Source organism: Lutra lutra, chromosome 8 (genome assembly GCF_902655055.1).
Source record: "Lutra lutra chromosome 8, mLutLut1.2, whole genome shotgun sequence".
In the NCBI taxonomy this organism is placed as follows: domain Eukaryota; kingdom Metazoa; phylum Chordata; class Mammalia; order Carnivora; family Mustelidae; genus Lutra; species Lutra lutra.
In genome coordinates, this window is record NC_062285.1 from 23,947,770 (window position 1) to 23,961,010 (window position 13,241).

Genomic DNA, 13,241 nt, shown 5'->3' on the forward strand with positions numbered 1-13,241 from the left:
TTGATCTGTCATATATTTTACATATACAAATAATATAACATGCAATAAACATTTTTCTCAGTTTGTCTTTGCCTTTAGTTTATGGTGAACATGTATATTAACATTTTTATAAACAAATACTGCAGTGAACATTTTTGTTTATAAATTTTTACATATTCAGGTATTCTTATAGGATAGATTTCTAAAAATAGAATGTGTGATAAAAATTTAGGCGTGTTATATTTGTTACTAATAGCTTTATCAAGATAGAATTCACGTACCACACGTGTGATATTATTTAAAATTTATAATTCCACGGTATGTATGTATTTATTTTAATTCCATGGCTTTTAATACATTCTTAGAGTTATGTGACCGTCACCAGATCAATATTAGAACATTTTTTTATCAGTCCAAAAAAATCCCCCTGTGCTCATTTGCAGCCACTCCCCATCATTGCCTTGCCCTTCAGCTCCTAGCAACAATTAATCTGTTTTCTGTCTCCGTAGATCTGCCAAAACTGGGGATTTCTTATAAATAGAATCATGTAATATCTGGTCTTCTATGACTGGCTTTTTTTACTTGGCATGTTTTCAAGGTTCAGCCATGTTTTAGCATATGCCAGGACTGTACTCCTTTTAATTGGTGAATATATCCCACTTAGTAGAGAGACCATATTTTATGTATTCCTTCATCTGTTAATGGGCATTCAGCTTGTTTCCACTTGGCTGTCCTGAATAATGTGGTTAGGAACATTTATGTAAAAGTTTTTGTGAGGATGTATGTTTTTTGTTTGTTTGTTTGTTTTTTCTTTGTGAGGATGTATGTTTTAATTTTGCTTTGGTATCTACCTAAGAATGAAAATCCTGGGTCATATGATACCTCATCTATTTAGAACATCTGTAAACCTGATAGATAAAGCCAGATTACCTTCTAAGATCAGCCTTACCAACTGCTAATATATCAACTTGGCTTTTAAAAACTTAACTGTTTTCCTGTATCCTGGCCACACTCAGAACTGTCCATCTTTAATATGTCATTGACTGATAATTCACATTTCTCTGATTCCTCCTGAGCCTCTGTTTGATCATCTTTTTGTGTGTTTGTCAGCTTTTAGTATTTTCTCTTCTGGGAATTGCTTCTTTCTAGCTTTTGGCATTTTGAGGGGAAAGGTTACTATCTTCTTCACAGTTGCTAAGAACTCTATTCTTTCTTTGTTTTAAAAATGTGATGCAAATATTTTCCCTCAGCCTTTTCTGTCTCTTAACTTTGTTAATGGGTGTCTGTTATCATCCCGGAGGTTGTCATTTTAGAAAGATAATCATTTCATCTTTTCTGTTATGGGTTTTGTTTTTTAGTTTTTTTCTTAAATCAGTTTTGTATTTCGCCACAAGATTAAACTAATATTTCCTAATATTTTCTTCAAATTATTTTGTAGGCTTTTTTTAATGTTTAATTCTTTAATCCACTTGGATTATTTATTTGTGAGTAGTATGAGATAGAGATCTACTTTTTTACTTTTTCCCAAGGAACTGCCTAATATTCCTAACTTGTGATTTTTCCACTGACACACCTACAGATTTTCCCATATGTGTGAAACCTTCTTTGTACTCTTCTATTCCACTTATCTGTGAGTTCTTATGCCAAAACTACCTTATTGCCTAGTTTCATGTTCTTTGATATTTGTCAGCACGTTTCCTATGATTATTATAATAAAAATATTATAATGTAAAATCATTATAGACATTTTTATTTTCTAGTCCAGTTGAACTTTTTTTAATTTTTAAAGTTGCAGTTTTAAGAAATTTGTAAGAATTAGAATGAGTTATGTTAAATTTGTAGATTATTTTAAAGAAGTGCCGTCTTGGGGCGCCTGGGTGGCTCAGTGGGTTAAGCCGCTGCCTTTGGCTCAGGTCATGGTCTCGGAGTCCTGGGATCGAGTCCCGCATCGGGCTCTCTGCTCAGCAGGGAGCCTGCTTCCTCCTGTCTCTCTGCCTGCCTCTCTGCCTACTTGTGTTCTCTGTCAAATAAATAAATAAAATCTTAAAAAAAAAAAAAAACAAGTGCCGTCTTTACAGTAGTAAGTCTTCCCATTTAGATTGGGCTTTTTTGTACCTTTCAATGAAAGTATATAGTGTTGATCATATGGGTTCTGTAGTTTCTGAACCCAGGTACTTTATTCTACCTCAACTGTTAAAACTATCTTTAGCTTCTGCAATAGAATACAGATAAACCTGCAGTAGAACTCGTCACCTCATTTCATTTTTGCCCACCCGCTATCTTTTACAGTAGCTAGTAGGATTTTTTTTTTTAATTTTTTTATTTATTTATTTGACAGAGATCACAAGTAGGCAGAGAGGCAGGCAGAGAGAGAGGAAGGGAAGCAGGCTCCCTGCCGAGCAGCGAGCCCGATGCGGGACTCGATCCCAGGACCCTGAGATCATGACCTGAGCCGAAGGCAGCAGCTTAACCCACTGAGCCACCCAGGCGCCCAGTAGGATATTTTTAAAAACTAAGTCAGATCATGACAGTTTCTCACTTAAAACCATTCGATGACTTGGTTCCCCATGCACTTCAACTCCTGTCTACTGCCATCTGCCTTTACTACTGCATGTCTTTTGAGCTGAGATTTTCTTTGCTTTGTTTGCTTATAGATCAGTTTTTCAGTGGCTTCTTTCCTACCTTTAAGGTATTCTGTTATATTTGTGCCCTGTGTTATTTTATGTATTGAACATTTACTGTTTACATTTATTTGATTATTTGAATGTTTTCTTCATTTTATGGGATTGACATAGAGTTAGCTCTTGTAAATCAGAAACCCAGAGCTTCCTTTCTTTTTCCTCTTTAATAGAAATCATTATCACAGTCCATCCAGGCTACAGTTAAATAGTTTGTTGAATGTTCATGAACTTATGATATACAGACACTAAGAGACTCTAAACCGAAAATTAAGATCATTTTGAAATTTTAATATTTTTTAAGTAATGTGAATTGCAATTAAGTGGTTAGGTGGTATATAACTTTGAAGTGTTTGGTTTATCAAAATTTGAGGAAAAAGTCAGAAGTGCTTCTTTTCTCTATATTTTATTACTATAAAAATAGATTTAACTAGCTGGACTTAAGTTGCCAGAAGCAATACAGGACTCCCAGTTAAATTTATTTGCAGATAAATCATTTTTAGCATAAGTATGTGCCATTCAATATTTGGAATATAATTTTACTGAATACTGGTGTTTTATCAGAAATTTAAATTTAACTGGGCATTTTGTGTTTTTATTTGCTAAATTGGTCTATCCTAGCTATATGTCAACTCTTTTGCAACCTGACTTCTTAGGAATACAATAACCAGTAAATGGGTTTAAGAAGCTCTTCACTTTCAAAAATAGATTTCACAAAGTTCATAGTTCAAATTGTGTGTGTGTATATATATGTGTGTGTGTGTGTGTGTGTGTGTGTGTGTGTGTGTGTATATATATGCAATTTATGCATCAGTGACATAATCAAGTCTTTCTCAGTATCCTACTGCTTTTTAGTTTAGCTAGTCTAACATTCCTGCAACTAAGTTCATTTTAAATTTATCTAACGACAGATTTTTTTTTCCCTTACTTACTCAAGGACCCCATATAATTTCATCCTAGCTTACTTCTCAACCATCAGAAATCTATGCTTGAAGAAAATTGTGCCACTTGCTTTTATTTCTTTGTGCTACCCCTTTTGCCAAAGACTATATCCCTCTCATCTGTGCCTGTGCAGTCATTCACTGCCTACTTCACAGGCCATCCCTCCAAGGAGAGCTTCCTGATTCTCGGGGCTGAAAGTGATCTATCCTTACCTCTGAGCATTTTGTTTTCATGGCACTTACCACATTCTAATTTGATGCCTACTGCTTAAGGGGGGGAGATGGGGTTTTTTTAATTGTAGTAAGAACATTTAGCATAAGATCTACCCTCATAATGATTTTTTTTAAGTCAAGTTACAGAATTAACTATAAACACAAAGTTGTACAGCAGATATCTAGAACTCAGTCACCTTACGTGACTGCAACTTTATCTGTTGAATAGCAACTCCCCATTTCCTCCTCCTTCCAGCTCCTGGCAACCATCATTCTGCTCCACTTGTTTGAATTTGACTATTTCAAATACCTCATCTAGGTAGAATCATGCAGTATTTCTCCTTCTCTGACTTCTATATTTCACTTAGCATAGTGTCCTAAAGGTTCATTCCTGTTGCCATGTATGATAGGATTTTCTTCTTTCTTAAGCCTGAGTAATAGTCCATCATACATATATTCCATAATTTCCTTATCCAGCCATTCGTTGCTGGACTTGTAGATTGTTTCAACATCTTGGCTGCTGTAAGTACTGCTGCAGTGAGCACGGGAATGCAAATATCTCTGTTGAGATTCTGATTTCAGTTCTTTTGGACTGAATACCCAGAAGTGGAATGGCTCTGTCACATGGTAGATGTATTTTTAAGTTTTTGAGGAACCTCCATACTGTTTTCTATAGTTGCTACACCATTTTACATTCCCGTCAACAGTGTATAAAGGTTCCAGTTTCTACATATCCTCACCAACAACTTAAGACTTTTTTTCTTTCTTTCTTTCTTTTTTTTTTTTTTTAAATACTGGCCATCCTAACAGGTGTGAGGTAATACCTCTGTTGGGTTTTAATTTGCAACTCTTATGATAGTGATGTTGAGCATCTTTTCATATATTTTTGGCCATTTATATGTATTCTTTGGAGAAATGTCTGTTCATGTTCTTTGCCCAATTTTTAATTGGGTTATTTTGGGTCTTTGCAGTTGAGTTGTAGGAGTTCCTTATCTATTTTGGTCCTTAACCTCTTACCAGATACATGGTTTGCAAAAAGAATCTTGCCAGCTTCATCTTTGTAGTCCCCATGGTAGCTTTGTATTTTTGCACTCTGCAGCATTGTTGGTGTTTTTGTTTTTTTGTTTTTTTGTTTTTTCCAATACTTGGCACTCAGGGTATGCTTCTTAAATGCAGTGCAGTTATCTGGTGTCCAAGTCAGCATCAAATTTAAAAGGCCCAAATGGGCCTTCTATAGATGTACTGACAGCAGTGAGAAGAGACAGCTGAAGTGGAAGAGAAGAAAAGGGGAGGCAAACAGGAATATAAAACTTTGCATATATGTATGATCTCACTGACTGAAGCAGATAAGGTTGATAGGGAATCAACATGATTATAAGAAAACAAAGTTAGAAAATTCTAAAATAGGGGCGCCTGGGTGGTTTAGTGGGTTAAGCCTCTGCCTTCGGCTCAGGTCATGGTCCCAGGGTCCTGGGATCTAGCCCTACATCCGGCTCTCTGCTCAGTGGGGAGCCTGCTTCCTCCTCTCCCTCTCTCTGCCTGCCTCTCTGCCTACTTGTGATCTCTGTCTGCCAAATAAATAAATAAAATCTTTAAAGAAAAAGAGAGAGAGAGAGAATCTTAAAAAAAATAAATAAATTTAAATAGATGATATTCTGTCTAAAGAAATAGTAATTTTAAATAACACCATTTACATATTTAAATATGTGCTTACTGACCTAATCTGAATAATTCATTACCCAAGAATTATGAACAGCTAGTTTTCTATAGTTAATAGCATGATATTATTATAAATATACTATTTTAGGTATTTGTTTAAAATTCCAAGGCAGTAGATGGTGCAGTATCTAATCATAACACTAGGTGGTGGTGTCCGATTTTAAGAAATTGAAGTGTGGAACTGTTTCTCAACATACATATTCTTTGACCTTAAAATCATTTAGTGCTTAAATCTCAGAAGAAAGAGGAAGGAATAATTAATAAAGCGATAGAGTACCATTTCTACTTACTAGGGTTACTCACCCCTACTCTCTTTTTTTCCTTTGAATGCTATAATATTCACATGTTGTTTTGTCTCATGCTGTTGACATTTCTATTTGTTTTGTTTTGGGTTTTGCTTTTTTTGTGGGTTTTTTTTTGTTTGTTTTGTTTTTGTTTTTGCTCTTGACACTTTTAAAATGATTGAAGATCTTGGGGGCACCTGGATAGCTCAGTCAGTTAAGCATCCAACTCTTGATCTTGGCACAGGACATGATTTCAGGGTCATGAGATCAGGCCCCACTGGGCTCTGCACTGGGCATGGAGTCTACTTAAGATTCTCTCTCTCTCTCTACCCTTACACCTCAGGCATGATGTCTCTCTCAAAAAATTTTTTTAAAAACTAAAATAAATGATTCAAAGTCCCAAAGAGCTTTGGATTATATGAGTTATAAGCAAATAATGATCAGTATTTTTCTTCTTAGAAATTATGACTGAGGGGTTCCTGGGTGGCTCAGTGCGTTAAAGCCTCTGCCTTCAGCTCAGGTCATGATCCCAGGGTCCTGGGATTGAGCCCCACATCGGGCTCTCTGCTCAGCAGGGAGCCTGCTTCCCCTCTTTCCCTGTCTGCCTCTCTGCCTACTTGTGATCTCTGTCTGTCAAATAAATAAATAAATAAATAAATTTTTAAGAGAATAAATAAAAAAAAATTACGACTGAGAAATTTAAAAAGGTGTGTTAACTCATTTGAAAATAACAATAATACACCCATTACATGTTAATAAAAACATAGTAAATATATTTTTTTATTTCTTATTTTTTAAGATTTTATTTATTTGAGACAGCGCGCACAAGCAGGGACAGTGGGAGAGGGAGAGGCAGACTCCCCACTGAGCAGGGAGCCCAGTGCAGGGCTCAATTCCAGAACCCTGGGATCATGACCTGAGCTAAAGGTAGACACTTAACAACTGAGCCACCCAGGCGCCCATGAAAAGTAACTTTTCTAAAATGAGAAGAAAATTAGAAGAGTGACTCTGTAAGTCCCTTCAATGTCTAGATTATTAGTGGAAATTCTCTTACATATTTATAGATTCAATCTTTTGAGGTGGAACAAACATATCATTGGGCCTCTGGAAAACTTCACTCTACATTCGTGAAAGCTTAAGAGAAAAAAGCAATGTCTTTCTAGTGGAAATCATTTTGATTTCATGTAGTCTCTAAAATGGTCTTGTGGACCCTTAAGAATCCTAAAACACAATTTGAGAACTATTATTATACCTCCCGAGTACCTGTAAGAAGCTAGTGAAAAAAATAGAAACTCTATGTATAATTACATACACATTCTATTAATTTTGGATTTGTAAATCCAAAAGATTCAACAGCCAGTTCATAGCTTATACCATCTGAATGTTGTGTTTAAGATTACCTAGCATGACTAAGAATTGATGATATTACATTAATTAGAAAAATACAGTATCTTAATGGAAAAATGGACAAAACATGACCAGATGGTAAAAAGGAAACCAAGTTATAAATACATTTTATTTACAGTGGACATAATTTTTAACCAGAAAAAAATGCTTTTAAAAATAAATACAGACCCAGATTACTATTATAGTTCCATTTAATGTATGTTAGCTGAAAGCGATAGTCTATAAAACACTCGATTATCGTTATAATTACATCTCTGTTGTGGAATAATCTACTCTTCATTTTCTGAGCTTTGTATGTTCTTTATTACCCACATGCATGCCCTCAATTCTCCTCTCTATGCTGATGATTCCCAAAGCTCTGTATCCAACCTTGATCTCTCTTCTTTGTGTTTCTCAGCCTTACTTCCAATTGTGAATCCATCTCTCACTAGAAGTCCTGAAATTTTCTCCATCCCAGCTTGTCTAAAACCAAAGTCATGTTCTTTATTCCTACCACTTTGGGACTTCTTAATTTTTCCTTTTAGTTAATCACCATTTATCAGGGTCCCCAGACTAGAAACCTTTGAAGAAAGGTTTGACATATTCAAACATTAAATACATAGATTTTTTTTCATACTTTGTTGTTTCCTCCACCTTGATTTTTCTTCGTATTCTCTTCTCAGTGACCTGGAAAATCCCTACATATGCTTAAAGATTCAACTCAGATGTTATTCCTTTTCTTTCTTTCTTTTTTTTTTTTTTTTTTTTTTTACTTTTTTAAAGATTTATTTAGGGATACCTGGGTGCCTCAGTGGGTTATGCATCTGCCTTCAGCTTAGGTCATGATCCCAGCATCCTGGGATCAAGCCCCACATCGGGCTCTCTGCTAAGCAGGGAGCCTGCTTCTCCATCTCCCTCTGATCTCTCTCACTCTCGTTCTCTCTCAAGTAAGTAAATAAAATCTTCATTAACAAATTTATTTAGGGGCACCTGGGTGGCTCAGTGGGTTAAAGCCTCTGCCTTCAGCTTGGGTCATGATCCTGAGGTCGGATCAAGCCCCGTACCGGGCTCTCTGCCTAGCAGGGGGCCTGCTTCCTCCTCTGTCTGCTTCTCTGCCTACTCGTGATCTCTGTCAAATAAATCTATTTTTTAGAAGATTTTATTTATTCATTTGACAGAGCTGGAGGGGACAGAGGGAGAGAGAATCCTCAAGCAGACTCCCCCATGAGCAGAGAGCCCCATGTGGAGTTCAACCCACAACCCATGAGATCATGACCTGAGCCAGAATTAAGAGTTGGATGCTCAACCAACTGAGCCACTTATGTGCCCCTCACATGTTGTCACTTCTATATATCTTCCCTAATACACTAAGCAGATGTTCTTTTATCATAAGATAAAGTGTATATGGGGAACCTGGGTGGCTCAGTTGGTTGGAGGGTTGGACTCTTGGTTTTGGTTCAGGTTGTGATCTCAGGGTCATGGGATGCCCAGGCACTCCCACCCCGATCCTGCGTTGGACTCTGTGCTCAGTATGGAGCTTGCTTGAGATCCTGTCTCTGCCCCAACCCCTCACGGTCTGCTCACTCTTGCTCGCTCTCAAATAAATAATGAAATCTTTTTTTTTAAAAAGTACAGTGTGTGTGTGTGTGTGTGTGTGTGTGTAAGCATGTGTAAACAGAGAAAAGACACACATCTTTTCTTCTGTCTTTCCTGATAAACTTAGCCTTTGTAAGGCAGACACCTTGTTCCGTTTGTCTTTATTTCCCGAGTCTTAAGCACACTGTTAATAGGAGAAATGAATGGTATCAAATATCCCTGTTTTAAATATTGTGCAAGTAAGTTCATTGCTACCCAGTGATAAATTTTACAAATTAAGATGAGCATGTTCATTTGTTTAAGTCAAAGTCAATTCAAGTTCGCTTTTCTGCATGGATGATATTATCTCTTTCTTCTTCATTTTTGCCAGGAATTCCTTGGGTTTCAGAGGGGATGATGTCTTCATTTTAAAAGTTAAAGTTGAATATAAGGTTTTCTAAGTACATTTAATGTATATCTGAAGCATCACATCACCCACCACAAACGTGATCTAATGGTATTTTATATTAAGTAGTAATATAATGATAATTTGATGCAACCACTCAACAATAAATATGTGTGAGGTTTTAAAGTATACTTTTGGGGAAAAGTAAAAATTTTGGTGCAAAATATATATATGTATACATCTATAAGTAGTTTTCAGATTTATGTCTGTTAATGCAGTACAAACTTCTCTTTTTAGAACTTCTTGGTATACATGAACAAGCAGCTGTAGGATTCTTAACATTAATGGAAGCTTTAAGATACTGTAAGGTAAGTTGATTTTAATGGTACTTTTCAATCCTTTTTACTCACATGTCCACTGTTGTGGACAGTATTTTCTTCTATGACAACATATAGCTTACTGCTGTTACTATGTACTTCTTAGTTCTTTCCTGATCTCCTTTCTCAAACTGACAGGCATATTAAGGGCAGAGTTAAGTTGGCTGATCATGCTGAGTTTCCTATTCATGAGGTTTGTTCCTTTATAAGGGTAGAGGGCAGAACCCGATAAAAAACAGTTTATAAAAATAGAGACACCTATAATTGAAAGTAAATATATTTTTTGGTAAACCAAGAGAAAAGGATGTATTGTTTCTTCCTCATAACAGTATGCTTCATGGAAAAAAAAAAATTGCTAGATGCCTGAAGTTTTAACTTTTGTCTGTTCCATCTGAAAAACGATTTCACACTCGAAAAAACAAATTCCAAGCATTTCACAGCATTAAATTCTTTAGCACATGGACTAAGGTTAGAAACTGCCATGAACCTCTCATTTATTGATAAAAATTTCATTGTTTTCCTACATCATCTGAAATAACTATTGGATGTTCCAAATAGTTTTAAATGGGATTCAAATCATTAGTGATTTATACTTAATGAGATGGCCTGATTTTGGAGAAAGGAAGAAGTAGATCTAATTTTCTTTTCCATTTTAGAATGTTGGGTCTGTAGCAGTAGTTCTGGTGATGGTGATTTAATAAAATAACAGTGTCTTGACCTCTTTCTTTCTTTTTTCCTTTAACTGGAAGTGTTCCTCTTTCATGACAACACTTGGAAAGGAGTGATATGGGTATGATAATCAGATAGGTTTCATCCTGTCCTTATCCATTAGTAGGGATCGTATTGTATCAAAGTAGTCACTCTTTTATTTTCTGTGTCTTTAATTTACAAGCTAAAGCTGTTCTGAAGGAGCCTGGCAGCCAGAGCATCAGGCTGCATCCCGTTCTCCCAAGAAACACACACAAACGTCATTGATCCTAAAAGTGTGTGTGCATGCATGTGTGCATGTGTGCACATATACAAATGACAACTACATAGAGGTGATGAATATGTTAATGAACTTGATTTTGGTGATCTTTTCACAGTGTATACATCTACAAAAACATGAAGTTGCACACTTTTAATATATACAGTGTTCATATGTGAAAGATATTTTAATAAGGCTGTTTTTTATAAAGCATGTGTGTGTTTTGCAGGAGGATCGGGTGTGGAGATGAGACTGTGAAATCTTCACTGTGTAGCCTGTAATTCCCTGATCTAGATCCTGTCTGTCCCTCTTCAATTGCTTTGCCCTGTCCACTGCTGTGCTCTAGCTCTGCTGGTTTCCTGCCAGATTCTCAAACACACCCAGACCCTTTCCTGCCTGATAAGACTTCATACTTGCTGTCATTTCTGCCTGGAATACTCCAGTTTGTAAATGGATGGCTCTCTCTCCCCATCAGGTCCTACTTAAAGTGGTGCCTCAAAGACCTTTTCCTCAGCCATTCCTTCAGTGACTCTTTTTCACAATTTCATAGCAACAATCACTCTATAAAGATCTTTTCTGTTTAATTTTTTTTTTAATCTTGAATTTGCTTTTTTATTGTTATCCCCAGTGGATTATAGACTCTCTGAAGCCAGTGAACATTGTTTTTCTGGGTACATATTCGGTGTTCAGTAAACATTTGGTTGAATGAATGGACAATTTAACCAGAATTGTAAGCTTTTCTAAATCATGCTTTTGCTTTTGTTTAGCTGTTAGGAAGAACAGAGGAATGAATGCCTGTTTTCCTCCTAAGATCTTAGTGGGAAAACAGTACTGGCCGTATATTCTCCTATTATATATTGCTTTAGTGTTCTAGCAGTAACTGGTATTTTTAAGATTTAAAGATTCTTTTAACGGCAGGACACAATACAGTGGTACTCGGATAGATGAAAGGCAGAACTGTCTATTACTTACACCTCCAAACAAGGGAAGGCTACCAGACAGGGCCACAGAGGGGATTATACTGGCGGACAGCACAACAGTGAGGTGCAACCATAGGTGGCAGCTTTGGTATGGGTGTTGGGATGGAGTTAGCTAGGTTTCATGGGCTCTGCTTGGATTGGAAAATTTCAGTGAGCTCTAAGACTTAGGGCTGTTTCTTCTTGTCTGACACCTAGCTGCAGGGAGCTTAGAGCCATACACAGTGGCCCAGAGTGTGGGAGACCTGGAAGGGAAGTGGTTGGGATGGTGTGATTATAGCTTTTGGAAAAACTATTGTTACCCTGGTGTGTTCATTTGTACATAACTGTAGATGTCCCTCTGAAAATCTGTATACATTTACTTTTCACCAAACATTTAGAGAAAAGTATTAAGGAAATCATTGTGTTTGTATTAGTTTTGTGAATCTGAACATTTCCCTGTTAATATCGTAGCAAATTGCTCTCTAGAAATTAACATTTTCATATCATTGACTATATGTGTTCATTAATACAAATGAAAGTCTCTTTACACACACAGTGAAGAGGATGACTCTGAATGCTTTTGATGTTGCCCCCCCTTTTTTAAAGATTTTATTTCAGAGATGGAGAAGAAAGCACATGAGTTGGGGGGAGGGGCAAAGGTAGAGGGAGAAGCAGACTCCCCACTGAGCAAGGAGCCCAATGCCAGGTTTAGTCCCAGGACTCGGGGATAATGACCTGAGCTGAAGTTAGACACTTAACTGACTGAGCCACCCACCTTTTTTTTTTTTAATCGATAACTCACATAAAACTCACCATTTTAAAGTGTGCTGTTCAGTGATTTTTCACAAGGTTGTACAACCATCACCACTTACTTAATTTCAGAATGTTTTTCTTAACTCTCACAAGATACTCTAAACAAATTAGTGGTCACTTCCTCACTCCTCCCCAGCTTCTGGCAGCTTTATTTCTCGAATATCCCCGTTCTGGACATTTCATCTAAATGGAATTGTACAATGTGTAGCCTTTAGTGTCTGGCTTCTTGAACTTAGCATAACGTCTTCAGTGTTCATTCTTGTTTGAACTTATATTAATACTTTGTTCTGTTTATGACCAAATATTCTGTTGTATTATATGCCGGTTTTGTTTATCTGTTCATCACCTGATGGATATTTGGGTTGTTTCTGCTTTTGTGCTACTAGAATAACACTGCTAGAAACATGCATGTGTATAAATTTTTTGTGAACATGTTTTCATTCCTGTTGGACATATAACCAGCAGTGAAATTGCTTGTCATATAGTGATTATGTGCTTAATTTGCTGAGGAGCTGTCAGCCTGTTTTTCCAAAGTGGCTGCATTATTTATGCACTCTTACTTATTTATATTAGTGTAAGACACTTAGTTCATTCATTTATCTTTTGGCCCTTCTATGTATTATACTCATATTTTACTTCTACCTTAATTAAATACACACAAACACACACTCATTTTCTAAAAGGGAAATTAAATAATCACTAAATTTTTCACCACAAGAGGCAGCTACCACATGAGGAGTCAGAAAGCCTGAGTTTTAATCCCAACTCTGTACTAGTTACCTGTTTGAAATCAGACAAGGCACTGATCCTTTATATTTCTGTTTCTGACGTAAAATTGAAGGACTTGTGCTGAGCACCTCTAAAATCCCTTCTACTATGAACCTGTGATCAGACCTTTTCCTTTGTCTTTGTCCTTTGCTCTTATTTTCTGTTGTCCCCAAACC

General features: G+C 36.5%; 1 protein-coding gene across 4 annotated transcripts in view; it reads left to right on the plus strand.

The window, feature by feature from the left end:
* Positions 1-13,241, plus strand: part of MINDY3 (MINDY lysine 48 deubiquitinase 3) — an 87,110-nt gene that overhangs the window by 31,276 nt on the left and 42,593 nt on the right. For all 4 annotated transcript variants that reach the window (XM_047740824.1, XM_047740825.1, XM_047740823.1 and 1 more), the window contains one exon: positions 9,479-9,549. In XM_047740824.1, the coding sequence (XP_047596780.1) occupies positions 9,479-9,549 (71 nt within the window). The remainder of the gene's footprint in view (positions 1-9,478; positions 9,550-13,241) is intronic.